The sequence below is a fragment of the Carex rostrata genome, chromosome 32 (assembly GCF_964058835.1).
Source record: "Carex rostrata chromosome 32, lpCarRost1.2, whole genome shotgun sequence".
Classification (NCBI taxonomy): Eukaryota; Viridiplantae; Streptophyta; class Magnoliopsida; order Poales; family Cyperaceae; genus Carex; species Carex rostrata.
Window position 1 is genome coordinate 1,779,454 of NC_135949.1, and position 23,878 is coordinate 1,803,331.

General features: G+C 31.2%; 3 protein-coding genes across 3 annotated transcripts; 2 read left to right on the forward strand and 1 right to left on the reverse strand.

The window, feature by feature from the left end:
- Positions 1-7,125: 7,125 nt before the first annotated feature.
- On the forward strand, positions 7,126-9,005 carry LOC144547778 (F-box/FBD/LRR-repeat protein At3g26920-like). Its single transcript, XM_078296472.1, has 3 exons — positions 7,126-8,130; positions 8,253-8,420; positions 8,649-9,005. The coding sequence occupies exons 1-3, from the start codon at positions 7,126-7,128 to the stop codon at positions 9,003-9,005; spliced, it is 1,530 nt and encodes a 509-aa protein (XP_078152598.1).
- A 2,425-nt stretch (positions 9,006-11,430) lies between these two features.
- LOC144547779 (putative F-box/FBD/LRR-repeat protein At4g00315) lies at positions 11,431-13,391 on the reverse strand. Its single transcript, XM_078296473.1, has 4 exons — positions 12,429-13,391; positions 12,139-12,306; positions 11,594-11,910; positions 11,431-11,449 (listed from the first exon to the last, which is right to left on the reverse strand). The coding sequence occupies exons 1-4, from the start codon at positions 13,389-13,391 to the stop codon at positions 11,431-11,433; spliced, it is 1,467 nt and encodes a 488-aa protein (XP_078152599.1).
- Positions 13,392-21,583: 8,192 nt separating this feature from the next.
- Positions 21,584-22,396, forward strand: LOC144547780 (F-box/FBD/LRR-repeat protein At1g13570-like; the record flags this gene model as incomplete). Its single annotated transcript, XM_078296474.1, has 1 exon — positions 21,584-22,396. A coding segment is annotated over exon 1 (813 nt), but the record flags the coding sequence as incomplete, so codon positions are not given.
- Between the last annotated feature and the right edge of the window lie 1,482 nt (positions 22,397-23,878).

A 23,878-nucleotide genomic window follows, 5' to 3' on the forward strand; every position in this document is an offset into this window, starting at 1 on the left:
AGCAGTGAATGTTAGCTGAAGGATATATAATAAGAATAATCCAAACCGTTCAAACCGATTTATTTTATGAGTGATGTGTTTATATACAATTTTTTTTATATTTTCGAGTTATTTTAGTATCAAATCAAGTAGTAAAAATATTGGAAAATGAATGTAAAATTAACTTAAAAACTCACACATTTGACTGCTTGACTCGATACTAAATAAATTTGAAAAATTATAAATTTTGCTGTAAACGCACAACTAATGAAATAAATTGGTTTGAATGATTTGGATTCACCGTTTGAAGTCAATTCGATAGATTTTGGAATTGGTGTTATATAGGTTGAAATGACATCGATGTTATACTAGTCATACTCAATAATGTATTATGGTTCCCACTAATTATTATTCTAAAAATATATTATATAGTCTCAATTAATTGTTATTTTTAAATCCCAACAACACCATTTACTTTGATGCATAACTTGTTATGATTATCTCTTTTCGAGTTCTCCAATCATTCTCGCGTTAACCTTCCTCTAACAAAAATAATTGACCTTATACGTATAAATACTTCAGTGTATAAGTATAAATACTTTCAATACTTAGATATTAATACTTTCAGTGTAATATGTAAAAAATATTTGCAAGTATAGATATAAATACTTGCACGGTGAGATATAAATACTTGTGCGACGACGAGTTTGAAGGTACGTCATCATGCATCTTATTTGAAAGAAAAAATTGCGTAGGTATTAATAATTTAGAAAAAAATTAAAATTGTGAAGATTTTGCAATCCCTATAGGAAGTTATCTTTATGCATTTAATTTTCGGTGGTCCTCCCGCGGATACAGTACCGCAGGTACTATTATCTTCGCGCTACAGTATCCGCACTATAAATAATTGTTCACTTCATAACTATAAATACTTCCGTGCATAGGTAATAATACTTTAGGAAAAAAAATCGAATTGTGAAGTTTTTTCGACCCCACAAAAAGTTATTTTTTTCACATTTAATTTTTTGTGGCCCCCCTTGCGGGTACTGTAGCACGGGTTATGTTATCAGCTCCCATATAATAATGAAGTTTATCTCAATATAATTTTTAATCTATTTCAAAAATTATAAAAAAAATATATATATATATAAATTTCGTTCTTCAAGTACCTAACTTCACTCGTATAATAATACTCATATAATGCTATCAAGTAAATATAAATTTTTGTTATGCAATAGTTCTCACATTCAAATTATGGGGTCAAAATGAAAATGAAAATAAAAATAAAAATTAAATACTGTAAAAGAAAATTTGTAATGATGAATTGATAATAATCTTGCAACTTACCACATCGTTTCATGTTCTTATCTAGTTTGGACTTTAACATTCTAACTAGAAGCGAATCGCGTCAGGAGAAAAGCGATTGATAATTTTTTTTTGTACAATTTCCGTGATCGGAAAGCAAGGACGGAACTAGAAAATAGAGATAAAGAACGCTTGTGTAATTTCATTTTATGAGAAGGTCTCATATATAGTATAATTTTTTTTAGAAATTAAATTTTGAAAAGATAAAATTAAAATATTTCAATTAATAGGGGGTGCTTATTAGCACCCTTTTAACTATACATTCTTTCGCCCCTGAAAAAGGTGACGAAGACAGAAAATAAATTCAATTCAGATGATTTTGAAAGAGAAAAATCTTTGCTGAAATGACCATAAAAAAACATAGATTTGACGAGAAATAATTATACAAAGTGAAATCTCATGTTTATTCCTGTCAACTTTTCTTATTTAATTTCAAATACTTATCATGGAATTGAGAAGTGGCGTTTAGCTATTTGTGCTCCAATAAAGTATTGTTCAACTTGTTCTTATAGAATCCGGTTAGTATAACATCGGTGTCATATGACGCTAATTTTAAAATTAATTGAATAGACTTCAAGCGACTAATTCAAACCGTTCAAATCAATTTACTTTATGAGTGATGCGTTTGCATTCAATTTTTTATATTTTCGAGTTATTTTAGTATCAAATCAAACGGTAAAAATGTTGAAAAATGAATGCATTAAAATTAACTTAAAAATTCACACATTTGACCGATTGACTTGATACTAAATAAATTCGGGAAATTATAAATTTTGCATGTAACACACAATTAATGAAGTAGATCGGTTTGAACGGTTTGAATTCACCGTTTGAAGTCGATTCCATAAATTTTGAAGTTAGTATTACACAGGCTGAAATGACACTGGTGTTATACTACTATACTAGCCAAACCCCATTTTATACTATTCATTTTTTTCATCAATTATCGTGCTCTCTAATGAACAAAGGCAAGAGCGGAGCCAGGATAGTAAAGTGGGGAAAATTTTTAAAATGAGGAATATTTTTATAATTATTTTAAATATTAAGTATATGTTTTTTTTAATGAAAATAGTATAGAAATAGAAGCATATTCTAGAGAAAAAATTTAGGATAAAACATAAATTTATAATTTATTGTATCTTAAAGTACATCTTTGTAACAAAAAGTTCTAAGAAAAACATATAAATTAAATCATATTTTTCAAAAATTATTTGAATTGAATGAATCCAATGAATTCAGAGGATTCCTTGTACCGTTTAAATGGGCTCTCCAATGTTCTAATATTATTTCTAAAATAAACTTTCTCCATTTCTGACAAAGATAGAGATACAATGGACCTATTCTCTTTTTATGGACAGCATTTGAAAGCCCAAATTTTAGTTGTGGGCTACTATATATATATATATATATAGACTAATGTGCTTTCGGTAGCATATGAGTCAAAATACACACGATTCAAATTTGAAATTTCAAAATTTAAAAAGTCGATCTGAACCGTTCATCTTGTTCTCCATATTAATATGTGCTTGGAGACCAAAGTTTACATTTTTCTGAATTTTTGTACTATTTATTAAGCCACTTTGAAAATCGCTAATCCAACGGTTTTACTGTTTTGTTAAGCCACCGTTGGATTAGCAATTTTCCAAGTGGCTTAATAAATAGTAAAAAAATTCAGAAAAATGTAAACTTTGGTCTCCAAGCACATATTAATATGGAGAACAAGATGAACGGTTTAGATCGACTTTTTTGAATTTTGAAATTTCAAATTTGGACCGTGTGTATTTCGGCCCATATGCTACCAAAAGCACATTAGCCTATATATATATATATTTTTTTTTTTTTTTCTGATTAAAACAATTAATTTGTTAAATTTTCACTATTCAGCCGAGCTTTACCTGAAATTTTCCTTCTGAAATTTCTGTTGGTATTATAAAATTAACAACATCCCATGTCATGTTTATTCAAACAAATTTGAACAAATGGCTTCCAACGACTAAATGACACAAATTTATGGGAATAAAAATATTAATTAATTTTCGGATTACAATGACCATATTCAACACAACATCAATCTATGAAGCAAAAAGAGAAAAAAAATCATAGAAATCAAACAAGACTATAACTCACTCATTTAAAGTGATTAAATAACTAAATTAACAATTATGCTTCAAATGAAAACTAACACTTGCACAAATTATTGTTGGAGCAATATTCGAATATTCAAATATATCATGTTTTTTATGCCTCACATTCTTATTTTCATTTTTATAGTTTAAATAGTCGATACAAGCAACACAATATTAAAATATGCTTGGAGATTAAATTTTATATTTTTTGAACTTTTTTACTATTATTTTAGATAGTTACAAAAAAAAAAAGAATACTATTTTGGATAGTCCAGAATCTTCAAAAAACAATAATTTTCGATTAAAAACCAGTGATTTTCAAATAGGGTTCTAAAAAATTATTGTAGAATTTACACCAATTTGCATGCATAATATATATTTGTTAGTGTTGTTATCTAGAAGTTAATTATAGAATTATTGTATTTTAAGTTTTGTTTATTAATTGAATGATTTTGTTTATCATTTTGTTCTTTTAAGTATTTTATTACTTATAGATCATCTAAGTTGAGGACTTGAAATTGTAGAACTCTATAAAGAATTTAATAAATACTCTAAAGTGTCCCTAGTCTTGGTAATTAACAAGGAATATTAACTACCAGTATACGATTAACATTTGAATCAAATGATAATCATGTTTTGCAGATCATATGACAAAGAGTTGTCAATCTAATCAAATGAATACCTAATAAAGATCAGGGGATTGGACTTGACCAAAATAAAATATTTAATATGGATTGTGTTTGTATCATTAATGTTTTATTTGTGTTAAGAATTCATGTATGAAATGATTGTTTATCTCACATGAGAATGCATATTCGTGGGTATTATCCAATAATGTCCGTAATTGAAAGTCATACAGATTTTATCTCAATATGTATCTCTTATGTGGAGAGATAGTAATTATCAAGAATACCAATATCTCATATAATGAGTGATGATATCACTGGGTCCCTTGATGAAATAATACAAGTAAGTGCACATATAATTAAGGAGTTAATCATAAAAACTGAATTATTTCATAATCAAGAAACAAATGGATTTGCAAGGATCACACATTCCTACATTGGATTTATTCATGGTATCATAAGACATGGAATTGACACGAGGCAATTGTTTCTTAAGAATTGTGATACAATATGATATTTATCATCTGTGTCATTTGGGTAATTACAATGCATATTGCTAGGCGTCACTTGTAATTCATGGAATCAAAAATAGTTTCAGTATTGCTAAATAACATGGATCCTACAAGGTCACACCAATAAAGATTAATTAGAAATGCTCCTTAATTTATTTGGCATGTATGGCATGACAAATAAATTGGTTTCGAAATCAAAACATGAGAAATATAAATATTTGGCTCTTGGAATAATTATATATGATACTACAATTAATTAGATTAATTAAAACAAGGAAAAATAAAACTTGGCCCAATAAATAAAGCCTATAATGGCTGTTGTTAATTATGACCCATGTTTATTTTAAGAATTGTTTTCATAATTAAAAGTTTGTCAAAACTAATTTACCACGTTTTTTCAAAATTGGTACGCAACATTTCTTATTTTGACCATATCTATCTCAATAGATATCCATTTTTAGCGTTCTATATATTTATGAAAATTAAGGTGAAAAAAAAATCTAGAACATTTCTTTTATTAAGAAAATCTAATTCGAAATATATCATGTTGAAAATCGTGGTAGAACTTGGTGCTTAATTGAGACTACCATTTTCTGAAAACTGGCGTGTATGTTTTATAATTGGACCATAGATCTCTCACACGATGTCTGTTTTGGGCATACTATATATGGATGAAAAGTTAAAAGAAAGGTCTATAACTTTGTCTTCTGAAGCAAAACATAATTCGAATTAGATCATGGCCAAAATTATGGTAGAACATGGGATTAATTTTGGAAACATAAGTCACATTTATTGTTTGCTATATATAGTCTCTCTCTCATTCCTTTTGAGTTAAAGTTTTGTTATATATAGGGATTAAGAAGCGAGGGAATTTTGATTTTTTATTAATTTCTTGGTGGATGCCGTGAAGGACTTCTACTTTGGAGTCCCATCTTGCTACATATCAACCACCAAGTCGCTGCAAGGCATCAATCACTATTAGCATTAACAAAGAGGTGAAAGATTTTCAAATCCTACATCTCAAGAACTTTCCTTTCTTGTTTGGAGACAAGAAACAAAAGGTATGATATTTATTAATTTGAAATTTTGATTTTGGTTTGATTTCAGTCACACATAATGTTCTTTTGATACTTTAATTTCTTGTCAATTTTTTTAAAATTTCACTGCCTTAAACACCATAAAACCCAACAATATTTTCGATTAATTTTGAAGTTAATTTAAGTGTTTAAACTATCAAAATTGACATTTGCATCTCAAATATGATCTAGGTACCACACACTCTAGAAATAAGAAAACATTTTGTAAGTTAATCTATAGCTCAAGCAATGCACAAATGTAAATTGCAATCATTCGCTTGTGAGTGTTAATCATTCGTTCTTTATTATTGTTAAATATAGTTACATACTTACAGTAAATAAACTACAATTTCTTATCGCACATTACCTCTATTTAATAATAAATTGTACATTCTCTCTATTTAATAAACTACAATTTCTTATCTCACATTCTCTCTATTTAATAATAAATTGTAAATTCGCTCTATTTAATAAACTACAATTTCTTATTGCACATTCTCTCTATTTAATAATAAATTGTAAAAAGCCCAAGTGGAAAGAAAAAAAAACTTTTACTGTAATTTATTCCACTATTTAAATCACTCTAATTACTAGTTGGTTTGTATGAAATAGAGTAAGAATAAAGCTAATTTCAAATTTGAAAATAATAGCTAACCGAATTTTGGATTGAGTTAGTAAAATAGTGAACAATTCCATATAAGAGAAAGAAAGAATGGTGGGTTAGTACTATGTTTGCTCCATTCAAACATCGAATAGCTTAAAAAAATAATTATATTTTCAGGTTAGTGCTATTCTTGCTCCATCTAAACGCACCTAAAAAAAATAGTGTTATTTTTGAATTAGTATTATTCTTACTCCATCCAAACACACCATGCAAGAACTAAACAGAGCTCTCTCAAAATAATAGTGTTATTCTTGAATTAGTACTATTCTTGCTCCATCCAAACACACCATGCAAGAACTAAACAGAACTCTCTCAAAATAATAGTGCTATCCAAACACACCATGCAAGAAAAAAACAGAGATCTCTCAAAATAATACTGCTATTTTTGAATTAATATTATTCTTGCTCCATCCAAACACATCCTGCAAGAACTAAACAGAGCTCTCTCAAAATAATAGTGCTATTTTTGAATTAGTATTATTCTTGTTCCATCCAAACACATCCTGCAAGAACTAAACGGAGCTCTCTCAAAATAATAGTGCTATTTTTGAATTAGTACTATCCAAATACACCATGCAAGAACTAAACATAGCTCTCTCAAAATAATAGTGTTATTTTTTAATTAGTACTATTCTTGCTCCATCGAAACACATCCTGCAAGAACTAAACAGAGCTCTCTCTATATTGTAATAAATAGGCACCATCTAAGAAGTTAAAATTATATAATAAATCAATAAAATTAGTTTGTTTTCTCTTAAAATTTAAACAGATAGAGAGATGGCCTCCGAACGAGATCAAAATCAAGCGAAGAGACCAAGACTAAGAAGAGATGGCTTCCCAACTATTGCAACGATGAGACCAAGACTAAGAAGAGATGGCTTCTCAACTATTGCAACCGATCAAAAAGAAGACCAACAAAACCAAGACTACATAAGCCTTCTTCCTGACGACATCCTCCTCACCATCATTTCCAAACTCACAATCCGTGATGCCGCTGTCACTACCGCCATTTCCAAGCGGTGGGCCCCACTCTTCAACATCCTCCCCTCCCTCAAAATCACTGCCGCTACCTTCAATCCAACACCCAACGAGTACTATGTGAACCGTTACAGAATCAAATGGATCGATGCATTATGCTCTGTTCTTCGTTCGCGCAAAACTGCTCTCAAGAAATTCCACATAGCTATTCATATACTCAAACCATATGCAGATCATTTCTACGATGTTTTTGCCAGTATCTGTGCTGCGGGTGTGGAGAATCTGTCGATCTCAAACACTAACGTCGATTGCTATTACTGGATACCCTCACCAGTGTTTGATTGTAACACAATTGTTAAGCTGGAGATCACCAAATGTTGGCTGGAGGTGCCGTTGAAATTAACCGGCCTTCGGTCGGTCAAATCACTGGTGCTCCGGGAAGTTATAGTGGCTGATGACGAATTCAAAAGGATGATTTCACAGTGCAAGGCAATAGAAAAATTGGTCATTATTGATTGCCTCAGAATCAAGAACATTGTCATTCGTGCACCGAGATTGTCAGAGTTGGTGATCACTTTTGAATGCCCGGTTCGAGTAGTGCTTAAAAGTGCGCCACGACTGGTCTCTGTGGCAATTTTATTTGATAATAGTTATGATTTGTGGAAGAATAGCGGTTATGACGACGAGGAGAGCGATGGAGAATTCAGTGAGGGGACCAATGAGGCTAAAAACCTTATGGCTTTTCTAAACGGGCTTCGCCGTGTTAAGGATCTTCATCTGAACTTCTTCAATGAGTACCGCAAGGTATGTTTCTGATTAAGTTCAACTCAATTATGCATTTATGCCGATTGGAATAATTTCTGAATCAATGAACTGTTATTGGCAACAAGTTCTAATAATTATGTCTGTAATTATTTTTATGCTAGATTTTGTCAAAAGATGTGATGACCTTACCAACAAGGCTATCTCCAGAGTGCTACTTGGTGGAGCTCAAGAAATTATGCATTTGTATCCCCTTCAATTACAATACTTTCAATATGGTCATATCCTGTCTGCTCAACAGCTCTCCGAATTTAATGGAGATTATCATATGTGTAAGTATTACTATCTATGTACCAGCCACTAATTTAAGCTATCTCTAAGTACTGTATTTACTGAGGGTTAATTGGCATAGTTTGGCATAAATATTAGTAGTCCAGATTTAGCCAGAAGTTGAATAAATAAGGATAAAGAGAAAGAAGATGAAATATAAGAAAAAGATCATCAATGGCATGTTTGCAAGAAATTTTAATTGTATTTTTTTTCTTTCTTTTTGATTCTAGGTTAAGACGAATTTTTACTCCTACAATAAACCTCATGCTCTGGAGTTGAATTTTTGGGAGAAACAATTGGCAGCAGAATGTGTTAAACATCACTTGACAACTGCCACATTTTGTTTGGATGACTATTTGTCGGAGGATTGTTTCATCTTCCCAAAATTTCTACTACGAAATGCTGCTAATCTCAAGAATATGAACATATTCTGTGACAGGAATCTTAAGAACATACCAAATATAGCAGAGAAAATAAAAAATGAACTCTCTGCTATTCACATTGCATCTCCAGATGTTGAGATTATGGTCGAACCCATTATTTCAAGGTATAGGGATATACGTACGGAGTTTTTAATCTCCAAATAATCCAGCACTTATCTATTTTGGTAATATTTCGTTTTGTAATCGAACTATGGTGCTTGAGATTATGTGTTGTTTCATTTTGATATATATTTCAATGTCTGACATAGGTATAACTTGAGATGTTAAATCATTTTTGTTCAAATGGTTTTTGTTTGATTTAGGAACATATATAATTTTTGTTTTGCTATGAATTGTGGAAGAACTGAATGATAGCTTTTTAATGTTTTCGAAGCAAAATTTCATATTTCATTATGATAAATGATTTGGTTATTTGAAAATTATTGTGGAGAATAAACTGCTACACAAGATAGATGCTTATTTTGCTCTAATTGACGACATATTACAATGATGTTCTGCTGGAATGAATTTAAAGGAGTGTTCTCATATATATTTGGTTATTATGTATAAAATATAATGATATTGTTCAAACAAAAATCAATAAATCCATTCATAGTGGAATCAAACTGAGCTTGTGTTTCAAACTTTCTGTCAACAATCACAGCAAAAGAACTAATTACTAGCAAATAAAACTAATTTATATTACAACCTAACTTACTAGCAAATAGAATAAAATTCTATTACAACCTTAAACTGGACTTGAGTAAACTTGATTGTATTCTTAAATTGAAAAAAAAAAAAGATAAATAAATTTTCATTACAATATATATCTTACTGCTTGGTGATGCTTACTGGCATTTCATAGTTATATATTAGACTGACACATTTCAGTAATTGTACACCATCTGTATTAATACACATCAGTACCTTACCGGTAATGGGATTACATGGTCCAGTAAGTATTAGAACATCATCATACATCAAGATGCCAAAAAAAAAAAATTAATACAATCACATCCCTTTTCTAAATTGAAAATCGAGAAAACAAAAAGAAAATATTATTTGGAAGAATGTAAGGGAGAGAATTAGAAGTTAGAAACTACAAGTGGGGTTTACTGGTTATTTATATATTACTGAATATTTACACGGTTTAACACCAACGAGCCATGAAAAAAATCTCATTTCTTAAAACATTTACATGTGTTCTCTAGTCCAGTAATATTACACTGAAAGAAACTTCCTCATTTATTAGATAGACCACAATGGGCCTTTTATCTTCAGTCTACAAAAAATTTGAAAGCCCAAATTTCAGTGCAGCAGGTTGTTCTATTTAAATTATGGGTTGTTCTTTCCAAATACCTTTCTTTTCTTGGGTTGGGGTGGCATAGTCACAAGATCCGTGATTTTTTTTTTTTTTTTTTTTGATAAAAATGGATAAACCACCGATTTCTTATAAAAGAAATCTACAATATCATAGAAGTCGATATCAAACCTCTGGTACCAGACCGTTTAGGAAAGAACTACAAATGTGAAACATACATCTAAAACAATACAATCTACAATATAGCACCTAACCAAAAGAAGCAAAGATCTTCAACTAAACACAAAAAAACTATAATATTGTAAAACAACCCCTTATAAGAAGAAACCAACAACTCAAAACCAAACTGAGCCCTACTATTTTGTTACTTCACTTTGATGCATGTTTGGGTCGGATCCATCGATAGGTAGCTAGCAACCCCCTGATCCGACCCAAACATGCATCAAAGTTAGGTTGTACTATAAATTAGTTTTATTTGCTAGTAAGTTCTTTTGCTGTGATTGTTGACAGAAAGTTTGAAACACAAGCTCAGTTTGATTCCACTATGAATGCATTTATTGATTTTTGTTTGAACAATATCATTATATTTTATAAGATGAGGGTTCAAATGCCTCCATTTTTTGTGCCTCCATCATGCCTCCATTTTTTAAAACTTTAATAACTCAAGATTTAAAACTTAAAAGTCAAAATAAAACCGTTAGATGTGGTCTATGTTATTTTCTCTATGTGCTCATAAAAAAATTATCACATTTCAATTTTGTTTTTATGTGAATCAATAAGTTCAAAAATCAACGTCTAGAAATCATCCAAATTAGTGCATTTTTTATAAGCTCTTGATGACAATCAAAATAAAATTGAAATGTCATAATTTTTTACATGTGCATAGATAAAATGATGTAGATCATATCCAACGGTTTTATTTTGATTTTTAAGTTTTAAAAAATGGAGGCATGGTGGAGGCACAAAAAATGGAGGCATTTGAACCCTCCTCATTTTATAATAACCAAATATATATGAGAACACTCTAAATTCATTCCAGCAGAATATCATTGTAATATGTTGTTAATTAGAGCAAAATAACCATCTCTCTTGTGTAGCAGTTTATTCTCCACAATAATTTTCAAATAACCAAATCATTTATCAGAATGAAATATGAAATTTTGCTTCGAAAACATTAAAAAGCTATCATTCAGTTCTTCCACAATTCATAGCAAAACAAAAATTATATATGCTCCTAAATCAAACAAAAACCATTTGAACAAAAATGATTTAACATCTCAAGTTATACCTATGTCAGACATTGAAATATATATCAAAATGAAACAACACATAATCTCAAGCACCATAGTTCGATTACAAAACAAAATATTACCAAAATAGATAAGTGCTGGATTATTTGGAGATTAAAAACTCCGTACATATATCCCTATACCTTGAAATAATGGGTTCGACCATAATCTCAACATCTAGAGATGCAATGTGAATAGCAGAGAGTTCATTTTTTATTTTCTCTGCTATATTTGGTATGTTCTTAAGATTCCTGTCATAGAATATGTTCATATTCTTGAGATTAGCAGCATTTCGTAGTAGAAATTTTGAGAAGATGAAACAATCCTCCGACAAATAGTCATCCAAATAAAATGTGGCAGTTGTCAAGTGATGTTTAACACACTCTGCTGCCAATTGTTTCTCCCAAAAATTCAACTCTAGAGCTTTAGGTTTATTGTAGGAGTAAAAATTCGTCTTAACCTAGAATCAAAATGAAAGAAAAAAAATACAATTAAAATTTCTTGCAACCATGCCATTGATGATCTTTTTCTTATATTTCATCTTCTTTCTCTTTATCCTTATTTATTCAACTTCTGGCTAAATCTGGACTACTAATATTTATGCCAAACTATGCCAATTAACCCTCAGTAAATACAGTACTTAGAGATAGCTTAAATTAGTGGCTGGTACATAGATAGTAATACTTACACAGATGATAATCTCCATTAAATTCGGAGAGCTGTTGAGCAGACAGGATATCACCATATTGAAAGTATTGTAATTGAAGGGGATACAAATGCATAATTTCTTGAGCTCCACCAAGTAGCACTCTGGAGATAGCCTTGTTGGTAAGGTCATCACATCTTTTGACAAAATCTAGCATAAAAATCATTACACACATAATTATTAGAACTTGTTCCCAGTAACAGCTCATTAATTCAGAAATTATTCGAATCAGCATAAATACATAATTGAGTTGAACTTAATCAGAAACATACCATGCGGTAGTCATTGAAGAAGTTCAGATGAAGATCCTTAACACCGCGAAGCCCGTTTAGAAAAGCCATAAGATTTTTAGCCTCATTGGTGCCCTCACTGAATTCTCCATCGCTCTCCTCATCGTCATAACCGTTATCCTTCCACAAATCATAACTATTATCAAATAAAATTGCCACAGAGACCAGTCGTGGCGCACTTTTAAGCACTACTCGAACCGGGCATTCAAAAGTGATCACCAACTCTGACAATCTCAGTGCATGAATGACAATGTTCTTGATCCTGAGGCAATCAATAATGACCAATTTTTCGATTGCCTTGCACTGTGAAATGATCCTTTGGAATTCGTCATCAGCCACTACAACTTCCCGGAGCACCAGTGATTTGACCGACCGAAGGCCGGTTAATTTCAACGGCACCTCCAGCCAACATTTGGTGATCTCCAACTTAACAATTGTGCTGCAATCAAACACTGGTGAGGGTATCCAGTAATAGCAATCGACGTCAGTGTTTGTGATCGACAGATTCTCCACACCCGCAGCACAGATACTGGCAAAAACATCATAGAAATGATCTGCATATGGTTCGAGTATATGAACAGCTATGTGGAATTTCTTGAGAGCAGTTTTGCGTGAACGAAGAAGAGAGTATAATTCATCGATCCATTTGATTCCGTAACTGTTTTCCACATAGCACTCGCTGGGTGTTGGATTGAAGGTAGCGGCAGTGATTTTGAGGGACGGGAGGATGTTGAAGAGTGGGGCCCACCGCTTGGAGATGGCGGTAGTGACAGCGGCATCACGGGTTTGGAGTTTGGAGATGATGGTGAGGAGGATGTCGTCAGGAAGAAGGCTTATGTAGTCTTGGTTTTGTTGGTCTTCTTTTTGATCGGTTGCAATAGTTGAGAAGCCATCTCTTCTTAGTCTTGGTCTCTTCGCTTGATTTTGATCTTCTTCAGAGGCCATCTCTCTATCTGTTTAAATTTTAAGAGAAAACAAACTATTATTATTGATTTATTATATAATTTAAATTTCTTATATGGTGCCTATTTAGTACAAGATAGAGAGAGCTCTGTTTAGTTCTTGCAGGATGTGTTTGGATGGAGTAAGAATAGTACTAATTCAAAAATAGCACTATTATTTTGAGAGAGCTCTATTTAGTTCTTGTTTGGATGGAGTAAGAATAATACTAATTCAAAAATAGCACTATTATTTTGAGATAGCTCTGTTTAGTTCTTGCATGGTGTGTTTGGATAGTACTAATTCAAAAATAGCACTATTATTTTGAGAGAGCTCTGTTTAGTTCTTGCATAGTGTGTTTGGATGGAGCAAGAACAGTACTAATTCAAGAATTGCACTATTATTTTGAGAGAGCTCTGTTTAGTTCTTGCAGCTGGTGTGTTTGGATGGAGCAAGAATAGTACTAATTCAAGAATAGCACTATTATTTTGAGATAGCTCTGTTTAGTTCTTGCATGGTGTGTTTGGATGGAGCAATAATAGTACTAATTCAAAAATAGCACAATTTTTTTGAGGTGTGTTTGGATGGAACAAGAATAGCACTAACCTGAAAATAGAATTTTTTTTTTTTTGAGCTATTCGATGTTTGGATGGAGCAAAAATAAATATTGGAATAAATTACAGTTACAGTTTTTTTTTCTTTCCAGTTGGGCTTTTTACATTTTATTATTAAATAGAGAGAATGTGCGATAAGAAATTGTTGTTTATTAAATAGAGCGAATTTACAATTTATTATTAAATAGAGAGAATGTGCGATAAGAAATTGTAGTTTATTAAATATAGTGAATTTACAATTTACTATTAAATAGAGATAATGTGCGATAAGAAATTGTAGTTTATTTATTGTAAGTATGTAACTATATTTAACAATAATAAAGAACAAATGATTAAGACTCACAAGCCGAATGATTGCAATTTATATTTGTGCATTGCTTGAGCTATAGATTAATTTACAAAATGTTTTATAAATCTATTGGAAAATGCTTATATATAATTTGCTGATTTAATTCAGGAGGAAAAAAAAATAACGGGATTGTGATATAAATGTCAATTTTTATTGTTTAAAAACTTAAACCAACTTCAAAATTAATCAAAAATATTTGTTATGCGCAAATTGTTGTAAATGCTGCAAGTTTTTTCCCTTTGCTTAAAAAAATAATAGAGAACAAATCGAAAAACCAATTTATTAAATAAATATGCAAGTAACTGCGGACTTAGTGTAGTGCATGAGTCATCGTCTCTTCATATGCGGTTTCAATTCTCGAGAATAAGATATAACATTTAAAAAATGTTGGGTATACCAGAGCCATTTAATAAAAAAAAAACAATTATGCAAATTAAATTCTATCAATTAAAATTCTTATTGCGAATTGTAATTTTTATATTTTTTTATTTTTGTAAATTAATGCGAATTGTATGGATAACAAACTTTTTTGTTAGATGAACACCTCCAGTTTTAATTTAACAAAACAACTTAATTTCAAAAAAAAAAAAAAACAATAAAGGAAACCGCAAAGGCGCAAAGCCATAACTGTATATTGGATTATACAAAAAAAATATTGCAATTTTAGACGGCCACGTCGCTCCTTTTGTAATAACCGTCGGATGAGATCGTCGAACGGCTGTGGTAGTCTTTTTAGTGCTACTGAATATATATATATACGGCAAGATCCCAAACCACCGCCTCTAACTGTATATTTCTTCCTAACTACATGTCCAGCAAAATTATTGACAGAGCTAGTTTGACTTCACGCAGCGTCAATCAAGAGACGATGAAAAATCATATGATTCATGCGCTGCATAAAACCAAAGCAGCTCTGTCAATATTATTACCCTTAACCGTACGTGGTCGGTTAGGCGCTCATGTCTCTCCACTTTCATAAAACATCTTTCTAGAAACCCTTTTGCACTTGTACGTTAGATTTTGTAACTGTTAGTATCATTTTGTTTTAGGTTTTCAGAATCCTGATACAGATTTCTTTGGTGCAACGCTTGAGCTATAGTTTAACTTAAAAATGTTTTATGATCGATTGGAAAATGCTTTATAATTTGTTGACTTAATTAATTCGGTAGTAAATGACGGAATTGAGATAGTGAGAACAAAATAGTCATAGAGTGTGGTACCTAGATCATATTTGAGATGCAAATGTCAATTTTGATGGTTTAAACACTTAAATTAACTTCAAAATTAATTGAAAATATTGTTGGGTTTTATGGTGTTTAAGGCAGTGAAATTTTAAAAAAATTGACAAGAAAAGTATCAAAAGAACATCATGTGTGACTGAAATCAAACCAAAATAAAAATTTCAAATTAATAAATATCATACATTTTACTTCTTGTCTCCAAACAAGGAATGAAAGTTCTTGAGATGTAGGATTTGAAAATCTTTCACCTCTTTGTTGATGCTAATAGTGATTGATGTCTTGCAGTGACTTGGTGATTGATATGTGTGTGAACTAGAACGCCTTGCACCAAGATGAGACTCCAAAGTACAAGTCCTTCACGGCATCCACCAAGAAATTAATAAAAAAAATCAAAATTTACTCGCTTCTTAATCCCTATATATAACAAAACTTTAATTCAAAAGGAATGAGAGAGACTATATATAGCAAACAATAAATGTGACTTATGTTTCCAAAATTAATCCCATGTTTTTGACCATAATCTAATTTGAATTATGTTTTGCTTCAGAATACAAAGTTATAGACCTTTCTTTTAACTTTCCATCCATATATAGTACGCCCAAAACAGACATCATATGAGAGCTCTATGGTCCAATTATAAAACATACGCACCAGTTTTCATAATATAGTAGTCTAAATTAAGCACCAAGTTCTACCACGATTTTGAACATGATATATTTCGAATTAGATTTTCTTAATAAAGGAAAAGTTCTAGATCTTTTATTTCACCTTAATTTTCATAAATATATAGAACGCTAAAAATGGATATCTATTGAGATAGATATGGTCAAAATAAGAAATGCTGTGTAGCAGTTTTAAAAAAACATGGTAAACAATTTTTGACAAACTTTTAATTATGGAAACAACTCTTAAAATAAACATGGGTCATAATTAACAACAGCCATTATAGGCTTTATTTATTGGGCCAAGTTTTATTTTTCCTTGTTTTAATTAATCTAATTAATTGTAGTATCATATATAATTATTCCAAGAGCCGAATAATTATATTTCTCATGTTTTGATTTCGAAACCAATTTATTTGTCATGCCATACATGCCAAATAAATTAATTAAGGAGCATTTTTAATTAATCTTTATTGGTGTGACCTTGTAGGATCCATGTTATTTAGCAATACCATTTGAAACTCTTTTCGATTCCATGGATTACAAGTGACACCTGGCAATATGCATTGTAATTACCGAAATGACACAGATGATAAATATCATATTGTATCACGATTCTTAAGCAACAATTGCCTCGTGTCAATTCCATGTCTTATGATACCATGAATAAATCCAAGGTAGGAATGTGTGATCCTTGCAAATCCATTCGTTTCTTGATTCTGAAATAATTCAGTAATTATGATTAACTCCTTAATTATATGTGCACTTGTATTATTTCATCAAGGGACCCAATGATACCATCACTCATTATACGAGGGATATTGGTATTCTTGATAATTACTATCTCTCCACATAAGAGATACATATTGAGATAAAATCTATATGACTTTCAATTACGGGCGTCATTGGATAATACTCACGAATATGCATTCTCATGTGAGATAAACAATTATAATTATATTTTGTTGTATGACACCAATGTTATATGACACCGATGTTATACTAACCGGATTCTATAAAATGATGAGAACAAGTTGAACAATATTTTGTTGGAGCACAAATAGCTAAACGCCACTTCTCAATTCTCATATGTGATGGTAATGTTAATTTTCATATGTGATGATGATGAAGTGACTTGACTATACAAATTAGCCGATGAACTTGTCAATTTATCTCAAATCCACTAAATCTTCAAACAAAATAATAGCAAATTATTGACACCTATGTGTCAATTTTCGTGCAATTTGAATAGATATTTCCATATGGCTTATGGGTTGTTGAATCTTAGACTGTTCAAAAGTGAAAATTTATTTGCAAATGGCACTGGAACTGGTATTCATGATGGATAATATACTTGTCTATATGTTCTTTATCTTGGCAACTTGTTTTAAATACACATATTTTACTCTTGTTGACACAATCTTGCTGGATCTATTAATCTCAACAAAAGAAATTATTTTATTAGACACAGTTCCTGATTTAAGAATAATTGTTGCTTTGGTGAGGAATCGGTCATAAGAATAGTGTGAAATTTACTGTTTCTTGTAAATACTCTCTTTTGTATATAGGGGCACAGTTCAAAGTAGACTTGAGGGATAGAAAGGAAGAGGTGACGCAAATTATAGATGATGTGATAAACAGCATGTTATGTTCATAAGCCATAGATTTTAAAAAATAGGGTTTTGCAGTAGGCCATAGATTTTGAATATTAACATTATGGGTCTAACCAAATTTCTCGAGGATGCTTAGCTTTGTTGTTATGTTCTTCAAAGACATAGTCAGCTAGTAGTTGTAGGAAGGTTGTAGAATAACAATTTTGTCATATATATTTGATCAATTTTCTCTTATAAGAGAGAGGTTATATAGGGTTTGAATGTAGGCACAAATGAATGTGGAATGTGGTTCATTTCCCTCTATTGTTTTTGGTTCAGAATAGTACTTAGACTGTTTAGACTTTAGACTAGATATTCTATTTTTGTACATTAGGAAATTCGGTAGTCATGTGAGCTCTCTCTGGTAAAGGCATTTGGGGTTATTTTGAGACAATTGAAAGGGATCCAGAAGATATTGCACATATGTTTTTGTTACAAGAAATATTATTTGTATGGGGTAGCTGGAAATTAATTATGTTTTTTTTTTAATTAACACTGTACAGGCGCAAATGAAATTTGAAATGCCTCAAACTCTGGTGAGATTTTGTTCAAGAGCTAGTTGACTATTTCACACTATACACAAACAGTCAAGCAATTTTTGATCTGAGAGAGTACCAAATTGAATCATTTGTTTGTTATCTACTTTTTCTTTTTCTTCTACACCACTTCATTCATATCCATCCTTATATATAACTTTGGTAACACAACAAAGATCAATTCCACCTTTTTGCAATCCCACCTTTCACATAAACCAAAATTATTTAAGTTCTATCCAAAAGATGTCCACTGTTAATTATTTCAATATTGCAAAATTCAAAATTCAATTCTTAAACCTAGCACGGAGGAAGTGCCAAATTAGCTTGTTAAATGTTTTGGTGATTTTCAAATTAATCACCTGATAGATTCCGGTATGCAATTTGAGCATGTACCATGCAGATTTATGTTTTTTTGTTTAATGTTAACCTAAAAAAGGAAAGCTACTGAACATGCGGTTTTTCATTCAAATACCCGGTTTGCATCTCAATTGAACCACAAAAATGTTATAATCACGTCGTCAACCTAACAATTTCTATCCAATATGAAAATTGACAAAACATAAATATGTAGACATAGATCAAATTATAAGTAGAAACATTCACCAAATGCTGTGAATTTGGTGCCAAAATCCCACCGATTTTGGTCCTTTTGCTCCCTCGAATTTGAAGGATTTCTACTTGGCAAAAATGAAAATACATTCAGCTGTGGAGACTAGATTGAATATTCAAGTTATGTATATGAAGTTAACGAAAAGCTTATTTTGTTTTGAAAATACTTTAATTGTATTCAAACATTATAATCATAACATCTCAAACTTTATGATAAAATACTTTAAATTTAGATAAGTTAATATAATAAAAAGGTGGAGGGTTCCACTACCTCAATTGTTCCTCCAAATCTTAACCGCACATCAACAGACTTAATCAACGGACCAAATTTAAGTGTTCATCAGCGAAAAATAACATTCAATTCGCCTCCAATTAAATATGTTTTCAAATCTTAAGAAAACCCAATAATATTTTCAATTAATTTTGAAGTTAATTTAAGTGTTTAAACCATCAAAATTGACATTTGCATCTCAAATATGATCTAGGTACCACACACTTTATGACTATTTTGTTCTCACAATCTCAATTCCGTCATTTACTACCGAATTAATTAAGTCAACAAATTATAAAGCATTTTCCAATCGATCATAAAACATTTTTAAGTTAAACTACAGCTCAAGCGTTGCACCAAAGAAATTATCTGTATCAGGATTCTGAAAGCCTAATACAAAATGATACTAACAGTTACAAAATCTCACGTACAATTGCAAAAGGGTTTCTAGAAAGATGTTTTATGAAAGTGGAGAGACATGAGGGCCTAACCGAAGACGGTTAAGGGTAATAATATTGACAGAGCTATTTTGGTTTTACGCAGCACATGAATCATGTGATTTTTCATCGTCTCTTGATTTTGCGCTGCGTGAAGTCAAAATAGCTCTGTTAATAATTTTGCCGGATGTATAGTTAGGAAGAAATATGAGATTATCACAGCTGTTCGACGATCTCATCTGACGGTTATTAAAAAACGAGCGACGTGGCCGTCTAAAATTGCATTTTTTTTTTTTTTTTTTTTGTAGATTCCAATATTCAGTTATGAGCTTTGCGCCTTTGCGGTTTCCTTTATCGTTTATTTTATTTTTTTTAAATTGAGTTGTCTTGTTAAATTAAAATGGAGGTGTTCACCTGACAAAAGTTTGTTATCCATACAATTCGCATTAATTTGATAAAAAAAATTAATTACAATTCACATATTTAGAATTTTAATTGATAGATAATTTTATTTTTCTATCTAACTACCATTTTTTTTCTTTTTTTTAATTGGCAAGCTTTCTGAAGATAATTTTCTAAATATTGTTATTTTACATAAGTTTGAAATATTATGCCCCAGTCATAAATTAGACTTATATTTTTTTTCAAATGTAATTAATTTCTACCTCACTCAATTGAAATTTTTATTAGCAGCATCTTTTGTTTTAAATTATATAATATGGTTGCATAATTTGACAAATGTATATCTATATTGCATATATAATTGTTTTTTTATTAAATGGGTACACCCAACATTTTTTAAATGTTATTCTCGAGAATTGAAACCGCATCTAAAGAGAATGCACTGCACTAAGTCCGCTATTACTTGCTTACTTATTTAATAAATTGGTTTTTCTATTTGTTCTCTATAATTTTTTAAGCAAAGGAAAAAAGTTGTAGCATATACAACAATTTGCATGCATATATAACAAATGTTTTTTTTTTATTAATTTCGAAGTTGGTTTAAGTTTTTAAACCATCAAAATTGACATTTATATATATCTCAATCCCGTTATTTTTTTTTCTCTCCTGAATTCAATCAACAAATTATAAAAGCATTTTCCATTTTCTTCCCGCACATTCTCTCCATTTTCTTAGCGCACATTCTCTCTATTTAATAATAAAGAGTAAAAAGCCCAAGTTGAAAGAAAAAAAAATGTAACTGTAATTTATTTCAATATTTAAATCACTCTAGTTACTAGTTGGTTCATAAGGAATAGAGCAAGAATAGAGCTAATTTAAAATTTTGAGAATAGTAACTAATCTAATTTTTAGTTCGGTCAGTAGAATAGTGAACTAATTCATATAAGATAAACAAAAAAATAGTGAATTAGTGTTATTTTTGTTCCATCTAAATATTGAAAAGTTCAAAAAAATAATGTTATTTTCAAATTAGTAAAATAGTGAATTAATTCATATAAGACAAACAAAAAATAGTAAATTAGTGAACTAATTCATATAAAACAAACAAAAAATAGTAAATTAGTGAACAAATTCTTGTTTCGGTTAGTAAAATAGTGAACTAATTCATATAAGATAAACAACAAAATAGTAAATTAGTGCTATTTTTGTTCCATCTAAATATCGAATAGTTCAAAATAATAGTGCTATTCTCAAATTAGTAATATTATTGCTCCATCCAAACATGTACATTCTGAAAGAACTAAAAAAAGGTCTCTCTATCTTGTAATAAGTAGGCACCGTATAAGAAATTAAAAGCATATAATAAATCAATAAAATAAAATTAGTTTATTTTCTCTTAAAATTTAAACAGATAGAGAGATGCAGATGGCATCCGAACGAGATCAAAATCAAGCGAAGAGACCCAAAAAAGAAGTGCAACAAGACCAAGACTACATAAGCCTTCTTCCTGACGACATCCTCCTCGCCATCATCTCTAAGCTCCAAATCCGTGATGCCGCTGTCACTACCGCCATCTCCAAGCGGTGGGCCCCACTCTTCAGCATCCTCCCCTCCCTCAAAATCACAGCCGCTGCCTTCTATCCAACACCCGACCAGTACTATGTAGAAAACAGTTACAGAATCAAATGGATCGATGCATTATGCTCTGTTCTTCGTTCGCGCAAAACTGGTGTCAAGAAATTCCACATAGCTGTTGATATACTCCAACCATATGCAGATCATTTCTACGATGTTTTTGCCAGTATCTGTGCTGCGGGTGTGGAGAATCTGCTGATCTCAAACACTGACGTTGATTACTACTACAGGATACCTTCACCAGTGTTTGATTCCAACACAATTGTTAAGCTGGAGATCACCAACTGTTGGCTGGAGGTGCCGTTGAAATTAACCGGCCTTCGGTCGGTCAAATCACTGGTGCTTTGGGACGTTGTAGTGGCTGATGACAACTTCCAAAGGATGATTTCACAGTGCAAGGCAATGGAGAAATTGGTCATTGATGATTGCCTCAAGATCAAGAACATTGTCATTCGTGCACCGATATTGTCAGAGTTGGTGATCACTTTTGCATGGCCGGTTCGAGTAGTGCTTAAAAGTGCGCCACGACTGGTCTCTGTGGCAATTTTATTTGATAATAGTAGGAAGAGTAACAGTTATGACGATGAGGAGAGCGATGGAGGTTTCAGTGAGGAGACCAATGAGGCTAAAAATCTTGTGGCTTTTTTAAACGGGCTTTGCCGTGTTAAGGATCTTCATCTAAACTTCTCCAATGAGTACCGCATGGTATCTTTCTGATTAAGTTCAACTCAATTATGTATTTATGCCGATTGGAATAATTTCTGAATCAATGAACTGTTACTGGCCACAAGTTCTGATAATTATGTCTGTAATGATTTTTATGCTAGATTTTGTCAAAAGATGTGATGACCTTACCAACAAGGCTATCTCCAGAGTGCTACTTGGTGGAGCTCAAGAAATTATGCATTTGTATCCCCTTCAATTACAATACTTTCAATATGGTCATATCTTGTCTGCTCAACAGCTCTCCGAATTTAATGGAGATTATCATCTGTGTAAGTATTACTATCTATGTACCAGCCACTAATTTAAGCTATCTCTAAGTACTGTATTTACTGAGGGTTATAGTTTGGCATAAACATTTAGTAGTCCAGATTTAGTCAGAAGTTGAATAAATAAGGAAATAAAGAGAAAGAAGATGAAATATAAGAAAAAGATCATCAATGGCATGTTTGTAAGAAATTTTCTTTTTTCCTTTTCTTCTTCTTCAAAGCCTTTATTCCCAAACAAGTTGGGTTAGGTTAGAAATGAAATCCAACCGTAATCAACAATACAGAGACTTCCCAGGAGGTCACCCATCCTAGTACTATTGCCCAATTCGTGAGAGTTTAATTTTCATAAAGAGATTGTTTTTTCTTACCTCTGATATGTCAAGCCTATCACGAACCCTCCTCTTTTTTCCTGACTTGGGACGGGCGGAATTGTTTGTAAGAATTTTAATTGTATTTTTTTTCTTTCTTTTTGATTCTAGGTTAAGACGAATTTTTACTCCTGCAATAAACCTCATGCTCTGGAGTTGAATTTTTGGGAGAAACAATTGGCAGCAGAATGTGTTAAACATCACTTGACAACTGCCACATTTTATTTGGATGACTATTTGTCGGAGGATTGTTTCATCTTCCCAAAATTTCTACTACGAAATGCTGCTAATCTCAAGAATATGAACATATTCTGTGACAGGTATCTTAAGAACATACCAAATATAGCAGAGAAAATAAAAAATGAACTCTCTGCTATTCACATTGCATCTCCAGATGTTGAGATCATGGTCGAACCCATCATTTCAAGGTATAGGGATATACGGAGTTTTTAATCTCCGAATAATCCAGCACTTATCTATTTTGGTAATATTTTGTTTTGTAATCGAACTATGGTGCTTGAGATATGTAGCATACTTATGTGTTGTTTCATTTTGATATTTCAATGTCTGACATATGTATAACTTAGAGATGTTAAATCATTTTTGTTCAAATGGTTTTTGTTTGATTTAGGAACATATATAATTTTGTTTTGCTATGAATTGTGGAAGAACTAAATGGCAGCTTTTTAATGTTTTCGAAGCAAAATTTAAGATTTCGTTCTGAT

Excerpts from the sequence above, each read along its gene's own strand:
- LOC144547779 (XM_078296473.1), bottom strand. The coding sequence starts at position 13,391 with ATGGCCTCTGAAGAAGATCAAAATCAAGCGAAGAGACCAAGACTAAGA. Across the intron at positions 12,307-12,428 it reads TCTTCAATGACTACCGCATG|ATTTTGTCAAAAGATGTGAT; the intron begins GTATGTTTCTGA and ends TTTTTATGCTAG. Across the intron at positions 11,911-12,138 it reads TAATGGAGATTATCATCTGT|GTTAAGACGAATTTTTACTC; the intron begins GTAAGTATTACT and ends TTTTGATTCTAG.
- LOC144547778 (XM_078296472.1), top strand. The coding sequence starts at position 7,126 with ATGGCCTCCGAACGAGATCAAAATCAAGCGAAGAGACCAAGACTAAGA. Across the intron at positions 8,131-8,252 it reads TCTTCAATGAGTACCGCAAG|ATTTTGTCAAAAGATGTGAT; the intron begins GTATGTTTCTGA and ends TTTTTATGCTAG. Across the intron at positions 8,421-8,648 it reads TAATGGAGATTATCATATGT|GTTAAGACGAATTTTTACTC; the intron begins GTAAGTATTACT and ends TTTTGATTCTAG.